Below are 23,897 nucleotides of genomic sequence, written 5' to 3'. Positions count from 1 at the left end.
ATGACTTAACTTGTGGGCTTTTAAACCTGATCCATCAATACTCTATTTTCACTTGTGCTAAATTGGAGAGATGATTTCAAATTGGAGAGACAGCAAGCTTCACCATACCAACTTATTCATGAAATTTTACTCAACATCAAAGGAAATATGGGTAATCACAGCCTCAATTTTGTTCCTAACACTCAATTTGTGTCCCTAACACAATAATTGCTGTACAAATTCCTAGGAACATCGATATTCCAGCTTATTGTAAATTTTCATTACCGTACCGTACCGTACCGTAAAATGCTAAAATACAATCACTTTGACTTTCATGTATGGAGATCTGATGACATCAGTTTGCCTCCAAGCTCAAATGATTTTACAGTCTTGTGCATAATTATGCACAGAAAGCATATTTCACCTCATTTTTTTCTTTCTTTATTTCCATATGGTGATATTGATTTAATGACAAGAAAGCATTGATCGTATGCTTTCTTTATATTTCCATTACATTTAAGTCACAAACTAGATTCATTTTAGCTTCTATGCAAGGGAATATCTATTTGGTGACCTCAGTGACTTCCAGTTGATCTCCAAAGTCAAACAAAGAACACCTTCACACTGAACCAAATACTATTTAGAACAAACTCTGTACATTTGAATGACACTTGGATCCTAATATACACTCTATGTTTGTTTTCCATGCATGTAATCCTATAGATGATCATCAATGACCTGAGGTCAAACTGAGAACACCTAAATGATATACAGTCAGAAACAAACCCATTTCATATTTTATTTAAGACAATAACATAAAATAACCTAAAAAAAATGAAGCAAAGTGCATAGGACAATAGGTCATGTTTAATGACCTTGAAGTAATAATCGGAGGTCTTGTTTTGCAAATTAAAAGTTACTTCAGCATTCCAATATTAACCAAACAAATCAATTTGTCCATTTATTTCATCACTTAAGTACATTTAATTGCTTAAAAAAACTGATATACTGGGTTTGGTTGGTTCACCTTCACAATGACACACTAGAGGTCAACAGAGGTCAGATTGAGCTCGGCATATTTCAATTCAATTCACTCCCAAATTGACAAAATTAGACTGTTTGCCGACTTTGTCTTACAAATGCCTTTAAGTGTCACAATCCTGGATTTTGGTACTAGTCTAATGTGGGAATAAATGAGGAGCAGAAGTTGAATTCTACAGGCATCAATGCATAATAAGACCCCATGCGCTCTTTTGGTTTAGAAACTATAACATTTGCTCAGTACAGAATAGAATAATGAATAGCTGAGCAACTGTAATGTGTGGTGTTGTACAGCAGCAATCAAACTGCTCTACAATGTATGATTAGAATGCTGTGGAGAAATTGTGTTAAAATGTGACTTGATGTTCAATCTGCAAATGTATGAGGGCGCACGCGCCCTTGTTTCGAAGTTCAGAAAAATGGCATATGCTCACATTTATCATATTTAAAGATATGGATAGCTCACAACACCCCCTCTAAATACAATGGAGTGCGTATGCAGTGGAATAACACCAGACGCTGGCTGCCATTCGGGAACTTTTAAAAACATTTTGAACCGACGGGAGAACATTTACAACGCTGCTTAGGTCAACCATCGATCAAACGCTCAGCGGTTAAAGGGGTATGCCACTATTTTGGGGCTCAATATACGGTCAAAAATGTTGCCCTGGGTTTATAAAGGTGGTAAAGTGTCTTATTTTTCATGTTAGGCGTTGTCTTGTTTTAAGGAGGGAGTAAGTATCTAAGCTAGTGTGAGTCAACGACTTTAACCGTATTCAGCCCCAAAATAGTGACATACCCCTTTAACATCCCTAAACGAGACATGTCACCACGTTGCCCCTCTCGCCTAGGTTAGACTCTGGTTTGCCTCTCAGAATGCAACTCAGAGCCCGCATAGCTGCAAAGAACATGGATCTAGCAGAGACGAAGGTCTGGTCGTTTATGGGAAACAGTCAATAGGTGGCGTTTTGAGTCACGCCCGTCATTATGGAATGAACCTTATTGACACGTTTACTGTTTGTGAACAGATATGAAGTAATTTGGCTGCGTGCACATCGGTGGAGCAGAATCGACCATGCACTATTTATTTGTATAGAAACTAGCCAGGTGTTTTTTCCAAAATAAGAAAACGGATGGTCAAGATAACTTCAGATATGCAGTGGGTACCATAGACACAGGCATTCCTGATGATGTCCTCAGTCCAGTCTCTAGTTTCATGTCTTGTAACAACAAACATCTCATATGCTTCTGGAATAGCCTCTTCCCTCTCAAAATAGCATAACAAGTGTACTTTTCGGAATCCCTATTTTTTTTATCAACGTACACGCTTCAGGTCAGCAGGTTTTCTCTCTTTATTGGGTCTGGACTGTCTGTTCATGTGTGAGTGTGTTCACAGCCAGTTTTACATACAGCCTCCCCACTCCCTATTTTATCCATGCCTACAGTCTAGGGGCCGCTGTCAAGAGAGCGCAGCTCATGCACTCTGAATGGAGTCTGCACTCCTCCGTTGGCGCCCCTAGAGTGCAGTACATCTCTGGTGTGTTTGAGTCAACGATGCGCACGCATTCAGTGAGGACGTCGATTCTGAACGGGTCAATACAGTTTGCAAGTCACCCGAAAGCATATAGTCTTTCTTGTTAGCATTTAACGCCATGCCATACAAGTAGCTGTCACCCACTTGTGAGCTCTATTACCCTGCGCCCCATTCATCGCACTTACACATAACAGTAAAGGAATCCGAATTAAGGTACTATGAGACCACCCTTTTAACAATCTAAATCACATAATTACATTTTTTCTCAAGGGGACATTAGCCGATAGGATTTTTATTAGGCTATAGGCTAGGATATAACAGCCCTCCAGGAGAGAATCTATCCTTGACATACTCCTAGAGATACACATTAGCAAATCAAGGCCATCAGGTAGTTATAATTATTATTTATTTATTTATTATTATTAGTCTTTGTTCANATATATACAGCACTGATTCTTGAAAGTTTGGCAAAAACATGTCCCTGCAGTAAAATATTAATTCTGTTGAAAATCAACTAAACTTTCACAAACAAAATGAACCCAGGTAATGGCCAAGGGGTCTGTCACACGAATACACAGTTGTTTGAAATATTTAAGTGTAATTTTATTACTTTTCATGGCTATAAACCTGTCCACACCCTGTAAAAAGGCCTGTCCCAAGGACTGGCATCATCATTTCAATTGACTTAAAATACAAAAATCACTAACAGAATTGAACAATATCACCATGATGTGGAAGACCATATTAAAGTGGTTCTACAGATGTGCACATAGTGGATGTAAAACAATATTTACTATTATTTACTGATTGCTCAAAATGTGTCCAGCATATTGGTCACCACCGTCAGATTTTTTCTAAAAGACAATAAAATCAGGTATGCACAAGGTAATTTTCATTACTGAGGACCCCTTTTCAAACCTTTAGCTCTACTGCCTACTTCACCATCACTGAAGCTCCTGTAAGTTTATTATTTTGTCCTCAATTTGTTAATTTGTTTGGACACTGGTACTGTCCCAACCATAAACTGTCAACACCGTCTGGGGTTTTAATAGTATTGTATTACATTAATGTTAATAAATATATTTTTTTTCAGAAAAGGTATGAAGCACCCAAGAAACAGAGAGAAAATGAAATGGCTAATGTGAACAAACAATGCATAATATTTAAAAGAGTGTTTTTTTGTCTCACACCGGCAGATGTCACCACCGTCAGATTTTGTTCTGCTCATCATGTTGTTCCATATTTTACTAAATTGTGCTGGTTAATGAAACATTACTAGGCATGTTAGTAATAATTGTGATCCAAAATGATACTCTAGCCACCACTGAGGTGCATTTGGAGGTTTTTTTGTCAGAAAACCTGACGGTGGTGACATCTGATGGAGTTCACCAAAAAACACATGTTTTACGTGTTTTTGACATGTTTTAAGAATATGCATACAATAAGTATCTACAGTTATGTTGAATTGTTAAAGTAATTCACTTTAATACAGTAAACATGTGTTTTGACTTCTAATTCTGTCTGCCGCTGTTGACAAAACAAGAAAGAGCCCATTTTATGAAAATGTTAAACATGGGGAGCTTGGCCAATGCATTCACTGCACAGCCAAGACCTACATCTATGATAATACACCTCTATATTTTGGATTTGAACAACTTAAAAGCTGTTTTTACCACATTTTCAACAACCAGTGGCTTCCTTCCTAGATAATCTAACTAATGAAGTAAAAACACATGCTCATACTGTGCACACACAATTTTTTTTTGCAAATGTTTATGCAAGATGCCATTGACTTGAGAGGGCTATTTATTTTGCTAAATGCAGGTACTAATTAGGCCACTTTCACCACTTTCAGATTACTGTCACCACCGTCAGTTATTAAGTCACCACCGTAAGAAGGAGTTTTGGACATTTTAAAGGAATGTGCTTACAACATTTTCCTTAGGAGTTGTTGAAATATCAAAGTAATAGCCAATTTAAGCCTACACGAATATTTGTGATATTACAAAAAAATGTTTGTTGTATTTAGCCGTTAAAGGGGTATGCCACTATTTTGGGGCTTAATACAGTTAAAATCGTTGGCTGGGGTTTATAAAGGTGGTAAAGTGTCTTATTTTTCATGTTAAGCGTTGTCTTGCTGTAAGACAAGTTAAAAGAGAGAATATGTCGCTAAGCTAGTGAAAGTCAATGTATCCGTGTAGCATTGTAGCATGCTACACGGATACATTGACTTTCACTAGCTTAGCGACATATTCCCTCTTTTAACTTGTCTTAAAGCAAGACAACGCTTAACATGAAAAATAAGACACTTTACCACCTTTATAAACCCCAGCCAACGATTTTAACTGTATTAAGCCCCAAAATAGTGGCATACCCCTTTAAGTAAGCATCGTATGACGGTACATATTTTAAAATGAGAACACATGAAACAGTATTAAAATAGAACAAAAGTGAATTTTCAACATTTAAAGGCATATGTGTGAACCAAAAAATACACATAATCACTTAAAAACTCCAGATACATATGCAACCAAATCAATACAATTTTAATAACTTTTAATTGTGTCTGACGGTGTTGACAAAAAACAAGGTATGATCGGAGAAAAGCCTGATTTCTGAAAAAAATACATAATGTGGAGATTGGCCTTGTGCATTTCTGAAAAGCCAAGACCTTAGTCTACGAGGATATACCATATAATTTTGTAATTCACTTTGTTTTTTTCTGTCAACATTACAACCTGTTTTAGCCACTTTCTCAAGAATCAGTGACAGTCATGTACTGCTATACATTTCATTCATTGCAGTAGGCTAGGCCTTAGCCTTTTGCTATGCATATACCGTAATATGGCTACCTAATATGGCTGATTTAGCCATCTAGATAACTAACTTCTGCACTGATTGTGCGGCAAAAAATACATGATATAGTATAAAAACGTTCGTAAATGAGTTCCAAATAAATATTTTTACCATTCAGTACATTCTGCCGTATTTTGACCGATTAATTCCATAATGGTGGCCACGCCATAAAATCATGGAGCCAACTCTTGCTATGGGACGTTCTATGGCCTTCGCTACTTTAGGTGCTGGGCCCAGCCTCATATCTTGTCAGTTCTTTAGTGTTAACGGGTGACAACTTTATTTAACCCCCTGAGAACCCATTAATCAATATTTTGGCTGCTGCCATCCTCGAAACTTGCACATTGATTTATAAAAATTACACCAAAAACTAGCCGACCGAGTAACGTCACGTCAATGCAAATTCAACGGGGCAGAATGCAGCTAGCATTCACATGCTACCAGGAGCTGTCAGATTTGATGGCAAAAAGTTTCAAGTTGGGGGGTAAGTGGGCTCACTTGTTGAGTACATGCAAAAAAATATTTTCCCTCAAACTTTCACATGTGCTCTTTTTCGCTGTTAGTGTTCGGTTGTCCGTCCTTTATTAGGCGACGAGAAAGGAATGTCAAAAAGAATACTGGTCTGTTCCCTCAAATCAATAGAGCAATGAGGTGGGGGCTGTGTTATTCTTTCCAGTAACAGCAAAATGGTTAGGAATGACATGCATACGTTGTTTCAATGATGGTGAATAGGATAGGAGAGTTATCTGCCTATGAAAAAAGCCTGATATGCAGATAAATATTCCCTTTTCAACTTTGATGGGCGGAGGCCAGTGTTGCCAGATTGGGCGGTTGCCTGCCCAATTGGGCTACTTCAGATGGACGTGTGCGGGTAAAAACAGGACAAAATGGCCATTTGGCGTTTTTCTAAGCAGTTTTGTGCCCATAGAAACTATTGCAATTTGTTGAAATTGGGCAGAATTTGACGCATTTTGACACCCTTTTGGGCGGGTTTTGATCAGACAAATCTGGCAACACTGGCGGAGACATCCCATTGACTGTGCATTATGTGACGTCATCCCCAGTCTTTTTTATTTTCATTATTTTTTATATCAACGTGCAACTTTACAGGGTGGCAACAGCCAGAATATTGCTTTACATACTGTCAGGAAGTTATATTAGTAATATCAAGTTAACAGTCAAGAGTGAGAACGAACCTCGTTTTCTAGAGGAGGTACAATATCGTAACCTGGTTCTCACGTGATGCCATCTGGAACATTGTCAATCACTTAGCACTGGAAAGGATTCAAGGATTCAAGAATTCAAGGATATTTATTTGTCATGAACATAGAGACACTTTCGTGTCACTTGTAATGAAATGCATGACCGGTGCAAAACAAGTGTGCAGAAGAAGGGTGAAGAAGAAATAAAAATAAAATAAGAGGTGTGTGTGTGTGTGTGTATGTGTGACTGTGTGTGTGTGTGTGTGTGTGTGTGTGTGTGTGTGTGTGTGTGTGTGTGTGTGTGTGTGTGTGTGTGTGTATCTGTGTGTGTATCTGTGTGTGTGTTCAATCAAAGTAATTAGGAGGAATTCAGTAAGCAAATGGCATGAGGAAAAATGTTCTTTCTCATTCTCTCAGTTCTAGCTCTGTGACAGCACAGCCGCCTTCCAGATCTCAGTCAGGCGTGGGTGTGTTCAAAACAGCTCGAACCTGATTGGAGAATTCACTTGGCTTTTTTAAAATCACGTCAACCACTGACTTTATACTGACTGTATATACCCCGCCCCACGATCCCGCGATTCTGGTTGGACAGGCTGTGAATTTTCTGATTCAATTCGGGCTCATCTTAAGATTTCCAGACCCTCGTGCCAGCTCACGAAGTTGAGCGGAAATGCACGAAGGGTCTGCGTGAGAGCCAGGCTAACGATATCTACCCCACAGTCTACTTGCTAGATCCACATTCCTTGATAGATGGCAGTAGACTCGGTAGCCTACGCTCTACTGCAGGGGTGTCAAACTAAGGCCTGGGCGCCAAATCTGGAACACAGAGTCATTTTATTTGACCCACAAGATCATTTCAAATGTGTATTGTATTGTGTATTGTACATTTGGCCTACATATACCATTAATGGACAACGTAACAAGACATGAATATGAAATCTGATGAAGCACAGGATGTGCCAGGACATTTGAACTATCATATATGATGGGAGATAGTGTATATGAAATGTAACTACGATTAATAAGTGCATGCATGCACAATTTCAGTCCTTTTAAAATAAGAAATATTGAGTTTGGCCCACAACTTCGTTCCAGATTTTGATTTTGGCCCTCAGTCAGTTTGAGTTCGACACCCCTGCTCTAGAGCTATCCCAACAAGGCAGTTCATTGGCCTAACGGCATGATTAGATATTTGGCAAATGGTCTCGCAGAAGGTTGATTCACGAGCTTGGTCGCATACACGCTGTGAAAGCTGCGTCCCCATATTTTGTTTAGTAGACATAAATAGTATTGAAATAAATTGGTTGGGATTTTTGTCTATTTTGTGTGGGTGACGTGCTGTGCCAAATTGTATTTATGTAAGTGTTTGTTATTTTGATTTTCTGTAAGGTTATGATGTTCTGTATCATCTTAGATTATGATTTCGTTTTGTTAAGACTCGAGTGTACTTATTGGTTCGAGAGTAAGGACCAACTAGTGTGTAATTGGTTTGCGCCATAGTGCGCAAAGTTTAAAAAACCCAGGTGAGTGGGGATGAGCAGGTTGGAGCAATCAGCTGATAACCGGAGGAGCTGACTCCATGATGCGAAATTCGGAACTGCTGGTAACCGGAGAGCATTGTCCTTGAAGCTGTTGATGAGAGCAGCAAGTTTGTTGCAGCAAGTCGTGAAATATTGTTGCAGCAGTTGCCAGGCTCAAAATTCTTTTTTAGTTTTGTTTATAAAGTGAGCCAAAGGATACCTTCAAAAGAGATTATGGATATATTTTTTTGTTTCGTAGCAAATCTAAAAATACTGCCATCACCCGTGGCGTCTTTGTGCATATAGGCCAGCTGGCGGAATTGCTTATTGTACACCTCTCTTCGATTTGAATATTTGAGTTTTATGTTTCTCAAGTTCTTCCAGACATTCTTTGAGTATGGTAATATCACTTCTCAGTTCTTGGCATCATGGAAAGATTAAGTGTCCTCAACTCATATCCTCTCCACAGGGGTGCCCCAAGGGTTAATGCTGGGCCTCCTATTTGCCATGTACACCACCGGGCCATGTTATCTGTCACGGCTTTCCATGCCACTGTTACACTGATGATGCACGGTTACACCCTTGTTGTAAGACGTATACATTGTTATTCAAATGCCTTACACTGTTTGTAGCCTGTAACATGTAGGCCTAATCCTTGCACCATGCCGGTCATTACATTGAGCTACTGAAAAACACAGCCCAGATTATCGGGATTGTGTGCCATCAAATTGAAATACATTTGGCGGTTTTTCAAGAAAACTCCCTATTTCAATACATGGGTTCTGGCTGTTTATACACAGGTGAGTGCGCACGCAGCCAGGGATTCCAAAATGCTAAGCGGCTAGGTTTTTATCATTGGAAGTCCCATTGGAGCCCTGCGCAGTGTATGACAAGAACCTCTTGTCATGTCGGCTGGCAGTTTTATCCACTTGCTCGTACGCTGTACAGTCGGGAAGAAAATACTATCATGTCGCTGGTAATGCTTTGATATGCTCCCTAAATAATGCTATTGCAAAGTGTTAGCCACTGCTGACAAGGCGGGGTTTCGAGTCAGCCTCTGATTGTTTGGAAGCTGCCGTCACTCAAACGTTGTCCTCATCTGTGATTGGTGTGATACAATATAACTTAATTTTCAAAGCATAAGAATCGATTCTGATGTACTCATGTTATGAAATGTTATCCCAGAATGGAGTCGTGGGAGTACAGAAACCACAGAAACCGCTACAACATCCAGCCGACTAGGAAACAGGTTCTAACCACGCACTACACTGGTCCAATGGAATTTCCGATCTTAAACACCTAGCCACGAAGCATTTTGGGATTTCTGGCTGTGCGTGCATTCAGGTAGAATCCAAACATAAGAACCCATGTATTGCTTTCATATTAATTGACCTAGGGATCCCAAACATTGCAGCATGGCTTGACTACATGGGACTGCTAAGAAGCACCCCAAATTATTGGAATTTTACGTCCCCCTCAATGTACCTCTACATTAAATCGAAACGCTATTGCTTTCTAAAGCACCTAAAACCTAAACCTTCAAAACCTAAAGCAACGGAGGGGTTCTTTATTTGTGTACAACTAGTAGGCTAGTCCAGACACATTGGAACTCTTGTGCCGGCCCTCTGAGCCGATCCGTTAAAAAAAAGACAAAGACAAAAGATATTTAAGTGAAATAAAGTGAAATAAAAAGTGACAAAGTGAATCTACCGTATAATGTGTTTCTTGAGCAACCTCTGTGATTTTCTACCATTCTACCAATTACCATAGAAACACAGTAGAAGACAGATGTTGTGTTCTGGCATTGTCAGCCTAAGCTGCTGCCGCCTTGGTATGTTTTCACAGAGAGGTTGTTTTGCTGCCATCTGCAGGATAATTTGCATATTGCTGCATCGTCAATTGATGTTCATTGAAGTGGCTTTATCACCAAACAAAGATGGCAGTGATCAAATTGAGCCATTTAATTCGTTCCAACAGACAGGGGTGGATTGTAGACTCAAAATCTAGTATTCTATACTTAAGCCCAAATACAAGCTGGAGTGTAATTAAATTCAGCAGTGGCACTATAACCTGGCTATAAGCAGGCAAAACATAAATGATTGTTCCCTCCTGTTTTTAGATAACCTTACTTGGTGAGAAGGTGCATACAAGGAGCTCATTTTTTGCTTTTTCTTTGATTTTTTTGTTGTGTTATGTGTAGGGTCGAATTCTGTTGAGACACATTATGCAACAAGTTCCGCTCAACCTTCCAGACCCAACCCCGGCAGGGCCGGGTAAGTACACAAATACCAATGGGAATATTTTTATGAAATGAGATTGTACATGAAGAGAAGCAGCAAAGTTTCTATTTTTCATCTTTTTCACAATATTCCCACTAGCCCAGTGGTTCTCAAATCGGGGTTCCGGGGCCCCTGGGGGTCTGTAGAAGTTTGGTACAATATGGTACAGCACCATGTACTGCTGTGAGGGAAAACACAGTTACACAGTAGGCCCAGATTTAAGGAAAAAAAAACTGTTCCTACTTAGGCCCAACTTTTACATTCAGATATATATTTCAAACAATTGTAGTAACTTTACATTGCGGCACATTTTTTGCAAAATTCTGTTAGGGGTCCCCAAAACAAACACATTTGAGAACCCCTGCACTACCCTCCTGGCTTCTAGCTACACTGAATGACGACATCTAGGTCTATTTCAATTACCTCATACTCCAATCTAAAACATCTCCAGCATAAATAATGCAATGTCTATTACTACCATGTTGAACAAAATAAAAATTTGCTTTTCCTCAGATATAGCAGCATTAATATTTTTGCACGTTATGTCAGAAGAAGAAAAGAGTTTGTGGCTCACCAGCATTTGAATGCAAGCTTCAAAGGCAGAGTATCACATTTATGAAGACCCCAAGCTACATAATCTCCCAAGAGAGCTATGATATTATCCCTCTCCTCAAACTTCAACCTGGATGTGCCTGTTGCTGCTATAATCATGAAGATCATTTTGGGAAAATGACTATTGTGCTATTTGCTGTCACATTCCATGCCTGTTTCAACATGATCTACATTAATGACACACAGATGTCAGTGAGTGACTGAATACCAAGTGTCCATAAACACTTCAAGACCAAGATCAAGACCACATCAACGGATCATCAGTGATGTGCTTATTTGTGTTATCAAATGGATGTCTTGCTTAGAATATTTTCTTGAACATGTCCGTGCGTGTTCAAGATCACAAGAGCTAAACTGATGGGTTTGAGTGACAACTATCATCTGAGACCGCCGTAGCAAACTCCACGGATCATTCCCTTTCTGGTCTCATTGTGTTTAGGCCTATGATTTAGTTTGTGTAGCTATATTTTGGTAGTATGTTGACGTCATTTTAGCTTTAGTCTGGCCTTGCCATACAAAATCTATATTCAAAAACCTTTCCTTCCTCTAAAGCCGGGACAATTAGCAGACAACCGGACAATCAGTGAATGCGGGAGGGAGGTCACACATTTAAAAACTTCCACAGAGTTAACCCCTCCACCAGTGATCGGTTTGCAATATCATGTAAAGCCGGCCATACACTGTGCAATTTTTGGCCCGATTTTAGGTTCAATTGGAGGTCAATTGTGAGTCTTGTCGCAGCGATTTCACCTCATGACCAGCTTGCAATCAGCAATTGCATGGGCGCAAGAAAATCAAAACTTTTTAAAATCCTGGTCGCCCCTTGTGAGTGAGTCTCACAAGCAGTACTACGACCTGATTTGACACTTCAATTCACACCCATGCACAAAAAGGCACTAATTACCAGGGCAGCGAGATTCACTCTTGAGTGCATTTGAGTGCTCTTGAGTGCATTGAGTGCAATCATTTAACTCAAAGGGATCTGTAATATGATCTTATTTCCAAAAATAGCATAGAATCACTTTAAGACGTACCTTTCAAATTTAAATAGAATGCACCACCTTCTGCAGTAAAAACTTTTCAATGCTGACATTTCTGACCCTAGTCTATATGAATGAAATTCACACAAGGGTATGGCAGGACCAGGCTAATTTAGCTCCTTCTTGTCTTATAGACGAAGTTGTCAGATTTATGTTCATGTTCATGCTTCCTGTTGTGGATATTTCCCTTTAGAGACAATGTGGTGTCACCCCAGCTATTTGTTTCATGAATGTTTTGTCTCATCTCCTTTTGTGTGTCTGTGTGTGCTTTACCAGATGAGGAGGCACTACCTCCTGGTGCAGGTAGGTGGCTGAGAACAGCAAACTGCAAACTGCAAACTTATCATTTTTACAGAGCAGTGGGTGGGTATTTTCTCCCATCCACATGATTTGTGAGATGGACATGTTTTTGTTCATACTGAGTCGCCTACAACATTCAGCCCTTTCTCTTATACTGTGGTGATATACACTGTAAACACACATAAGCAGATTTATTTGATGTGTTTTTTGTAGATTAAATGAAGGGTTTATTTGCAAAACGGTGTATTTGCAAAACGGTGTATCTCCATTTTGTAGAATGTTGGGAAATTTACATTTTTGTATTGGGCATTCCATTGAATTGCATTGCAAAATGCATTTTATATAGGTTAAAAGACTATGTTCTCAAAATATTTGAATGGTAAGAATTCACACATAGGTGGTAGGCCCTCTGAACAGTAATTTTCAATAATAAAATGCAAAATTCAAAAAATGGAGATACACCGTTTTGCAAATAAAGCCTTCAGATGCATCTGCAGTTATTTTTTTCCTCATTTGCCGACAGTATCTAAGGAATAACATTGTAGGAATCTTGCATATGACCTACCGAAAATTAAATACTTACACCATCAGCAATCCAAACAAAGATTCTACCTGCATCCAAGTTAGAAGTGTCCGACAGAGAAGCGCCTGACTTGGCATGATTTCTCATATGTGAAAAAATACCCTATATTTATACTCAGGAGACAATTGCAAACAGGAAAAAAGCAGGTTAAAGACTTTCAAGGTCAACCAGTTAGATGAAGTTGAGAGGAGGCCTCAAAGGTTATCATCCCGCATCCCATCGGGGTGTAAATTTCTTATGAATCTATGACCAGAGATTCTTTAAGTATATCTCTCTACTCCAGGGATGTCAAACTCAGATAATTTCAAATGTGTATTACAGTTGGCCCACATACACCATTAATGTACAGCGTAACACAACTTGAACATGAAATTTGCTGCATCACAGGATGTGCAGACACATTTGAACAGACAAATATAATGTGAAATTTAACTATGAGTATGAAGTGCATGCATGCACAATTTTAGTCCATTTAAAAAAGTAATTGTTGAGTTCGGCCCGCGACTTGGTTCCATATTTTGATTTTGGCCCTCAGTCAATTTGAGTTTGACACCCCTGCTATACTCTCTCTGCTATGACTGTCTGTAAAGTTGTGGGAATCATGCCAACCAGAATCTAGCGACCAAGTTAGATGCTTCTCGGTTTGACGAGCGTAGAACCTTTGTTTGGAATGCAGATGGTGTGATAATTTACGTTTTGGTAGGTCATACGCATGATTCGTACATCCACGTCATCCCTTACATACAATTGCCATTTCAAACAAAGATTCTAAGTACAAGTCCAAGTACGGTAGTGTGTCCAAGTACCACCTATGCGTCCAAGTACAACCTATGGTATTCATGAAAATACATTTTGAAAATAGGCTATTAAAAGGACACACCTGGACTGTACTATGGACCTTTACTAAACTCTTGACACAACTCAGTGACAAACTGAAAGACCTTCAGAGAATTTTTAATTCCAAATGAAGATTCTATTGGCATCCAAGTTAGATGTGTTCGACAGAAAAGGAAGCACACTTTACTGTGCTGCACACTTTGCTTAAGTTCTAAGCCTCCACCTCACCATTCACCTCATTGAACTGGTCATCTTGTCAGCCGTTATCTCTTACATAACAGGCAGGTCTTCTCCATGTCCACCATGTAAAGGATAACAGCCAATCAGGTGACAAATTTTATGTAATTAATGGTGAGGTGGAGACTTACAACTCACAACAGGAAACGTATGCAGCCTCCACCAAGACATTAACTTCATCAAACCGGTCAACCTTAAAGGCTGCCATCCCGCTTATCTCCTGTTAGGGTAGGGCATTTTATGTGGAACTGTTATGTTGTAGGAATCATGTCAACATGCACCAGAATGTAGCAACCAAGTTAAACGTTTCTCCTTTGGATAAGCGTAGAATGTTCCTTTGGAATGCAGGATTGATTATTTTTCGGAAAATCATGTGCATGATTCCAACAACGTTATCCCTTCCAATGTTATCAGGATTCCAAACGCAGACTCTTCGCGCGTCCATGCACTACCTATGGTACTGATGAAAAGTGAACGGGCAGCATACATTTTGAAAATAGATTACTTAAAAATGACACACTGGACCTGTACTAAGCTGTTGACCAATTTCCTTCTCTTTCTTTGGACAGAGGAAATCAAAAGACGGTCCAGGGTCCCTGGTGTGCTCATCACTCAGTATGTGAAGACGGTGCCAAAGGGCTTCTCCACTCCAGACTTCATCCGCAAACCGTTTACAGTCACGGTCGCAGAAGGTGCAGAAAATTCACTCAGTGCATCAACACTTCACACAAGCATTTCATAAAATACCACCCACTTGTGAGACGTTTGAGTGGCCTATTTTATTCTAAACAACTGTAATCAAGAACATTCTTGGTGTTGTACACTTAAAATGTGTTAAAATAAAGCCCCCTCCTTAAATCGCAAATATTCTAAAATAGAATCATCAAGCTTTTCATACAGACTTCCATGGTTAGCTAATAGTTTTGCATGCTGCAAAGCAAAACATCTCAATACACATTTTAACATACAGATTGTGTCTCATTGCATCTGATGGACATGAATAATGTTCTTTCTTTGTGTTTTGTGGTGTATAGACACATTTTCATGTAAGAAATAAATGCTGTTTTTCAGGTAAAAATGCCATCTTCAGGGCTATAGTGGGAGGAGACCCGACTCCAAATGTGACATGGGGTCGTCATAATGGAGACTGCGCTGATCCAGAAAAATTTAAGGGGCGGTATGATGAAAAGAACCGGGAATATATTTTTGAGGTAAGAAATTTGTGAATATATACACCAAACATACAGTATTCACCAACTTGCCTTGACTCATATATGAACCTAAAGACCCTTATGCAATGCTTGTTTTCTACCCAGTACAGCTCGACACGGCATGACTTGGCTGCGGTTTATTGCTTTTCGATTGGCCAATTATGGCACGCCACAGCTCGAAAACCAGCCCCAACCGAGCAAAGCAGGCACTGTTGTGGCATACCCAGAATGCTGTTTATTCTTGTTTATTCATTAAATAATGTTACAGACAAATGGTATATTATCTTAAGCATAGGCCTATATAAAAATAATTATACACATTTTAAGTGCTTAAGTCTATTAACAAGCATTTAAAGAGACAAAACCATACTCTGCCATAACAACTGTGTCATATAAGAACTCTGTCATACAGTGAGTCCAATAAGTATTTGATCCCTTGCTGATTTTGTTGCTTTGCCTACTAACAAAAACATGATCAGTCAATAAACGTTATGATAATATGTATTCTAATATGGAGAGACAGAATATCAAAAAGAAAATCCAGAAATTAATTTAAGAGAATATATATTAATTTATTTCCATTTCATCAAGCAAAATAAGTATTTGATCCCCTGCCAAATGATAACAGTTCCGGGCCCACAGACCAGATGGGCACTTCCGATCAACTTGTCATCTGAATTAAAGACATCTGTACACACTAACGTGCATAAAAGACACATTGAATCAGCAGAATCAGTCCATAGTATGAGTGAATCAGTCACACTCCAACCTCACCAGCATGGGAAAGACCAAAGAGCTGTCAAATGATATCAGGGACAAGATTTTAGACCTGAACAAAGATTAAATGGGCTGCAAAGCCACAAGAAAGAGACTGGGTATTAATGACCCAACTGTTGATGCATTTGTTCCAAAATGTGAGGAATACAAAATGACTATCCATCAGCCTGTCTGGGGCTCTATACAAGATTTGACCTTTTGTAGGGATTTGATAATCATGAGAACAGAAATAAAGCACCCTAGACCTGTACGGGATTAACTAGGCAATGATATCAAAGCTACTGGGACCAAAATCACTGAGAAAACTACTGGTGGCACGTAATGCCACAGAGGTTTAAAATCCTGTAGTGCACACATGGTACCTCTACTTCAGAAGGAATCTGTGCAGTCCCATCTGAGGTTTGCCAATGGACATCAGACTGGTTTAGGATATGAAGAGGAGGTGCTGTAGTCAGATGAAACCAAATTCAAGCTGTTTGGCATTAACACAATTCATTGTGTTTTGAGAAAGAGAACTGCTGTCTATGATCCCAGGAACACCCTCCTCACCATCATGCATGAAAGTGGTATCATTATGGTTTGAGGGTGTTTGTCTGGCCAAGGCACAGGACAACTTCACATCGTCAACGAATGGATGGAGGGTGTTGGATTTTAGCCATTGTGTTCCAAACGTTGTAAACCCATTTCAAAATCATTTTCCAAACTTACTATGTGTTGGCTAGAATCCAGCGTGTTCTTTTTAAAGAGTCAGAGAGCATGGTGTCCAATTCTTGATTTTAGCGGGTTTATTTATCCAAAGCATCTGGCATGAAGTTACAAATAATTAAAGCATTTTTGAATTCTGTTCTTCTGTGACCTCACCCTAACAGCAACAGCCTAGGAAAATTCTGTCTTTCCCTAGTGTCTCTGCCTTTTTTTGTAGTAGCGAGTAACCATCCCCCGTCTGTCTCCAAGCTGTGGGGGCTTCCATTGTCTCCAGGTAGATCTAGCCCCTTTGGCCAGACCTCCTGAGGTGTTTCTTGATCACACAGAGAAAATGGGTTGGGTGTGGCAAGTTAAAACCTTTCGCAAAATATACAGCATATGATCATGACCCTTATTAAACATTCTCAATGTCAATTTACAAAAATGTATGCCAATATATTTTCAATTCCCTCTCTTGATTCGATTCAACATCGAATCACAAAAAAAATATCTTAGCATGTCCATCTGCCATGTCTTTATCTGAAATGCAATCGAACGGCTATCACTTGGGTTATGGTTGGAGATTCATAGGCCTACCCATAGTAGCCTATAGGTATTGAAATGCAAAAATTCTGTTCAACCCAAAACAACAGTTCAAAAATAAACAACCAAACCTAAAAGAGGAATACAAAACAAGAACTAAAAATGCAGTCAATATATTGTCACCCCTTTTCTCTGGAGTCCCTCTCTTCAACTGAAAAAATATCGTGGCAACATCATAAAAATAGAAATGTTCTTTTTGGCCCCCAGAGTGTCAGCTATGGTGAAGTGCTTCTCAATAGTATGTTAAACTCTTTAATAGGAATGATAAGCCCAAAGAAAGAAAGAAAGAAAGAAAGAAAGAAGAATAAAAGAAAAATTCAAAATTGTTCCAAAATTGCATTTTCATCGCATCACCCAGAGAGCTATAAAGAAAATCCACAACAAAAACCTGGAATAAAAGAAAATGTTTGCGCACCATTTATCATGTCAGACCCTGCCCAACTTTTATGTCACACTTTCCATGGGTTGATAAACCATAAAAACGTAAAAACCATAAACCATAAAAAAAAACATATGCATTTCTGAAACAACAGCAAAAAATTCAATTTCAGCCCTTTGCCTCTTTACTAATCTAAATTCATAAATCAACTTTCAACTTCCAAAATTATAGTAAGGAAAAAATCTGAATTCTTAGAAGGGGGAATATTACTTCTCTTTGAAAGAAGAAGGGGGGGGGATACTTCTCTTAGAAAGCTAAAGATACAGTCAATGACATGTCCCTTATTCATCCACCATTGACAATGAAAATAAACTCTCCCTCTCTTTAATCTGTATGGCACAGCCAAACAGATTAATCTTTAAAATAGTGGAGGTGTGTGCCAAAGTTTATGTAAGTTATCCCTTCAACAAGCAGAGTGCACCCCCTTGTTTCCAACTCTAGGACTTTGTCGTCCCATATCATAGATCGAACCAGCGTAGTTCTTTGTGTCCCGTCATGGACACCCTACAGTACTTTGCTCAATGCCCTGGCACAGAACCACAGTTCTCCCATCTGACTCCGTATAAATCTCCTTGGATTTCTCAACGTTTGCAACTGCCAGACAATAGAGAGCACGTACTTTACTTCATGACACCTGGTTTCCTCCAAGTTGACCGCTGATTGATCACATGGTTGCACTCTGTTGAGATTCTGTATCAATTTAAACTATGGCACCTCACCGCCTCTGGGTTTTGAGCCCAAATTTTGGAAATAAAATTAGAACTGGGGGATGAACTTGGAAGACGGCAAAGTCTGTACAATAGCTGTTTAATTAAAGTTTCATGTTAAAATGGCATTGTTTATGACTTATCGCTGAATATTACTTTTTATAACTTTTTAGTTTTCTTAAAATCCCATATCAATTACCCATATCATACCTAACCTAACCAAAGTGAGTTTTCTTGTTTAATAAAAACAAAATGTATAAAGGGAAACTTGGTGAAGTCAACTAAAGAAATAAAGCACTGTTTAAAGTAACCCAAAACGATGAAAATATAGTCATGGAAACTATAAACTAGAAATCCTATGAAGCTTATTTTAATATAGTATCTCTAACTCCTGCATTTTGATGGAACATAACCAAATAAAGTCATATTTTCCTGAAAGAAGAACACGTTGTAACAAGAAAGCCACCTCTCTAAAAAGCTGAAAATGATTCATTTGTAACCCAAATAGTAAATAAAATGTTGAAAAATATCCATTTGAAACCCAAATAGTAAATAAAAATGTTTCTTACTTCAAAACCAAACTCTTTGTTGACCAAAAAGAGAAAGAAAGACCCATCTGGTTTTTTTTGAGAAAGGAAAACACCGCTTATTAAAAGAAAAATGCTCACAAAGAGGTTCAAATTGATTCATTTGAAAACCAAATCAAGACGTAAAATGAAAGCATTATCAAAACCAACTTGAAGAAACCGAATGAATAAACTCAAATCAATAAATGAAACAACCCAAAAAAATTGTAAGATAAATGTCATGACGTCACTGTAAGTAGGCCTCTGTTAAATTGCAATATTAACCATGTTCTTCTCATTTTTTTTAATTCAACCTTTGCACGTGCACTCTCAATTTTTTACATGAACACACATAACACAGAGACAGACATAGGGCCCATTGACATACAATGACAGACACACAAGGAATACATATATGTTAGTCTCCTGTTCTTGGGGAAAAAAGGAAATGAAACCTGAAGTTAATCAACCATGGTTACTTCTTGATGATAACCTGTTATGACACACTGGTTCCTTCATATCGTTAACCTGTAGATTAAATCAAATTCACATATAGCATACAAAACAAGAGATATGTTCACATTCCCCAATGTGTCTCGGTCCCCTGGTTTCACTCCATGGTCATGTTCCTGAAAGGACTAAATGATTAAGGCAATTCACAGTATATTCCTCTCTAGGTGTCGACTCCCAATCTCATTGTCTCCAGACATCCTGAAGGCATTAGGTCAACAACGAGCTTTGCACAACAGGCAACCGTATCCTGTTATCGTCTCCTAAGAAGAAAAAAATGGACAATTAGTTAATCTTCACTTAATTAAATCACACGAAACCAGGTCCTTTTTCAAAACAAATTGTATGATTTTTCCAAACCTGAATGAATTAAAATTATTGCTAAAAACTAATCTATATTGATATATCCAAAATTTGAAAACCTTGCCCATTTCATACAATTCTTTTATCACCCCAGTGTCAGTCAGGTTTCTGCTCCACCTCTAATGAATACGGCCAATTCCCCAGGGTGTCAAAGGACCCCAGGGTGTCGACGCCCCCCCAAGGCATGCCCACACCCAAATTCTGAAACCCTGATCCATGGTGTGGCGAGGGTTGTGGTAATAGGTACGCTTGCTGTGGGGCATACCCATAACCCCTTCTATATTGATTTGGGATGTTTGGGATCCCTCTCCACTGCACTTTGGGGCACATTCTCTTCCAATGACCCAACTCACCACAACCACATGTAATGTGCAATCCTGAGTGCAAACGTCCTTCCCTCCACCACTACACTGAAGGTGGGCCATTTTTGGATCTCCCAACATGACAATAATACACAACATACAGTCAAAGCAATGAAGGAGTGGCTCAATAAGAAGCATATTAAAGTCGTGAAGTGGTCTAGACAGTCTCCAAATATTAACCGTATAGTAATTCTATGGAGGGAACTGAACCTCCCATTTGCCAAGCTACATCCACAAACTATCAATGTTTTAGAGATAATCTGCAAAGAAAAATGGGCAAAAATCTTTTCTACTATATGCACAAACATTGTCATCAACTAAAAGAAGCGTCTGACCTCAGTGCTAGACAACTAGGGCTTTGCCACAAAGCACTTTATCTTCTTTAGTTTGAGGGGTCAAATACTTATTTGCCTAAATTAAATACAAATAAATGAAAATATATTATTTAAAGTTATTTTCTGGAATTTCTTTTTGATATTTTGTCTCTCCATGTTTGAATACATATTATCATAAATTTATAGACTGATCATGTCTTTATTAGTGGGCAAACCGGCAAAATCAGCAAGGGATCAAATACATATTGGACTCACTGTAACAACTATCACAGCTAATGTTTGACACAGTTGCCGGTAACACCGTTTAACATTTCTGCCATTTTTAGAGTATTGTGCCAAATGCAGACCTCAGAGCTTTCACCACAAGACCTTAATCAATGTTATGGGCTTTATCTGTATGCTTATGAACATCATTTCTAAATCAGATTTTAAGGAATATGTTGAAAACACAGTTGAGGTTCAATTTTCCCTCTGTAAGACCATCAAAAATGATGGATTAAAATATTGAAGAGATGAACCCAAAACTTACCAAAAGGTCTTCACATTACCATCCAAAGAGGTAATGACATTGTAGGCTGTGTTGAGTTAGCCTGGTTCACACCAGACGGTGTATGTGTAGCTTCGGCGCCCCCTGGCGGAGCAGAGCTTCACACACTACCGTCTGGTACACAGCCATAGAGCACGCTCCGTCTCCAACCAGAAAATAGACGGAGCATTTATTTCTTCAATATAAACGGTAACTCACATTGAGGAGTCACAAGACAGATTAGAGACTATATTGACTCTTTAAAGATTAACAGGAAGGTTTTTGAAGGAATTTGTTGGTGAGGAGGCCGTGCAGAAGCAATACATTTTCAGCCTATTTTCTGGTTAGAGACGGAGCGTGCTCTATGGCTGTGTACCAGACGGTAGTGTGTGAAGCTCTGCTCCGCCAGGGGGCGCCGAAGCTACACATACACTGTCTGGTGTGAACCAGGCTAGTGTTGAGTAGTGCACGCTGCAGAAAAATAACACTGGGACCATCCTTCCAGGGCTGCAAGATACTCTAGAAGGGCAAAGACACGAGCAAAAAGGATTAGGAGAGACACTTTCCATTCCAGTCATTCCATGTTTGAAAGGTTGCCCTTAGGGAAATGACTGCCATTCGCCTTTTAAATTCCTAAGACAACTTTTTTCTTTTACTATTATTATTCTTCACCTTCTTTTTCATATTTCTTTCTTTAAAATATATATATATATTTATTATCCTACACAGCAGAGAGCAGTTGCAACCTTAATTTCCCTGCCAATTGTGCCAGCACAAGAAAGCATGTGACAAATAAAAATCTTGAATATGACTATGACTCTGTGTGTGTGTGAGAGAGAGAGAGAGAGAGAGAGAGAGAGAGAGAGAGAGAGAGAGAGAGAGAGAGAGAGAGAGAGAGAGAGAGAGAGAGAGAGAGAGAGAGAGAGAGAGAGAGAGAGAGATACTATTGTTAATGTCTCATTTAAATGTTTTAGTTAAACTGCACAAACTGGTCAAACGCAATTTGAAACTTCCCTGTTACATAGATTTTTGACAATAAAGTGCACTTGATTTGACTTGAAATTAGGGGCGGGAACGGTTTGTCTTTTTAATTGAAAACAAGTAGTGTTAGACACTGACACCTGCCATAATGACATATAACATATAAGGGGGGACAGATAGCAAAAAATACTAAATATGTTGGCACAAAAGAATTTGACCTGGTATGAAAACAAATGGCTAAATAAAGCTTACAACTTACAACAAATGTCTCTTTTCTGAACAGTGTCCTCTTTACAGAAGATTATTACCAAACTGGTGAGACATTTAGAGCAGGTCAACACAGCAGAGACTGCCTTTTGGCTCCCACACTGATGCCTACTTTTGAGTTAGGTCTTTGTTCTGTTTTGTTCTTTTATTTAATGTAAGTTGATTTCTTTTTGGCACAGTTAGTTAGAGCTCATCCCCACCGTTAATTTAATATATAGAACTCGTTTTCTAGACCCTCAAATTATGCGTTGAATGCTGGGAAATTCGACTCACAATTTAAAGCGTGATTTACAATATATACATTTATATAAGTTACAGTATACATATTTTTATTCAGATAAGTGGTTTCTTGCTAGTTTTGTTATTTGCACCATGCTCATATTGTCTAACAATATTGAGCCCAACCTATTTTGACCACCTCATCGCTGTACTTGTTTGCAATGCTTGGTATCGTTTAGTTTTTATTATTATTATTATTATTATTCAATGGCAGGTACATGGCGTTGTTGGTGACCATGCTGATACATACAAGTTTTATGCTACAAATGAGTATGGAAAGGCTCTGTGCACCTCCGTATTAAAGGTGACTGATGGTGAGTATATACAAAATCGTTCTATAATTTGACATCCATGCATTTATTAATAATCTTCAATTTCATTCTTTATTAATTATCTTCACTGGCATGTTGTTGAATTTAATACTGTTAAAAAGTTTACTTAATCTTTTTCATGTAATCTAATTATGAATTCATCTTTTCCTTGACTTCACTTAACTTGAATGACTTTGTTAACTTTGTCCTCTTTTAGTTCGATCTATGACTCAGAAAGCTGGTATGTTTTTACTAATATTTAATACAATCCTATTATACTACCACTGTATAACTACTGACCTAACCTACTTACCCACTGTCTATAAAATATCTAACTAAGTCAAATAAGCTGTCCCCATAAAAAAAGAAAAATATTTACAAAAAAACATGATTTTAAAAAATTCCCAGAAAAGACAGCACAGCTAAATTTAATTATTTTGCTTTCAGGCCCTGTAGCTGATCCAGAGGATTTCAGGAAAATGCTAAAAAAGACAAAGTAACTACATTGTCCCATATCCAGACATTTATTTCTCATTGAATATCTACCCCTGCATGAGACACTCATACACATACTGTACACATACTGTACACATACTGTACACATACTGTTCACACACACACACACACACACACACACACACACACACACACACACACACACACACACACACACACACAGGTGTCAAAAGTAAAAGTAAAGAAAATAAACAGTTTCCTTCCAACACAGGTAACTTATCCGACTAAAAAGTGAACTTCTCTTACGATAAGCTGACTCTGTGCTGATTGGATCAAGTTTATGATGAGTTCTTGTTAGGATTTTAGTGTTTTTCAGTCTACCTACCTCATTAGGTACAATGGAGTAAATAGTGCTATGTAATAGCATGTGCTAGTGTAAATCCATGAATTTACTTTTGACACCTCTGGTACATGCACACATACATGCATACAACACATAG

At 38.6% G+C, this 23,897-nt stretch overlaps 1 protein-coding gene across 3 annotated transcripts in view; it reads left to right on the top strand.

The window, feature by feature from the left end:
- Positions 1-23,897, top strand: part of LOC134462890 (immunoglobulin-like and fibronectin type III domain-containing protein 1) — a 63,650-nt gene that overhangs the window by 5,233 nt on the left and 34,520 nt on the right. The window contains exons 2-8 of one of the 3 annotated variants that reach the window (XM_063216131.1): positions 10,333-10,405; positions 12,340-12,366; positions 14,590-14,712; positions 15,092-15,231; positions 22,845-22,944; positions 23,159-23,182; positions 23,389-23,437. In XM_063216131.1, the coding sequence (XP_063072201.1) occupies positions 10,357-10,405; positions 12,340-12,366; positions 14,590-14,712; positions 15,092-15,231; positions 22,845-22,944; positions 23,159-23,182; positions 23,389-23,437 (512 nt within the window). In that variant the 5' untranslated portion in view covers positions 10,333-10,356. The other 2 variants (XM_063216132.1, XM_063216130.1) reach the window with 2 other exon arrangements.

This window comes from Engraulis encrasicolus, chromosome 14, assembly GCF_034702125.1.
Source record: "Engraulis encrasicolus isolate BLACKSEA-1 chromosome 14, IST_EnEncr_1.0, whole genome shotgun sequence".
In the NCBI taxonomy this organism is placed as follows: Eukaryota; Metazoa; Chordata; class Actinopteri; order Clupeiformes; family Engraulidae; genus Engraulis; species Engraulis encrasicolus.
This window is presented reverse-complemented; position numbering and strand designations above follow the sequence as displayed.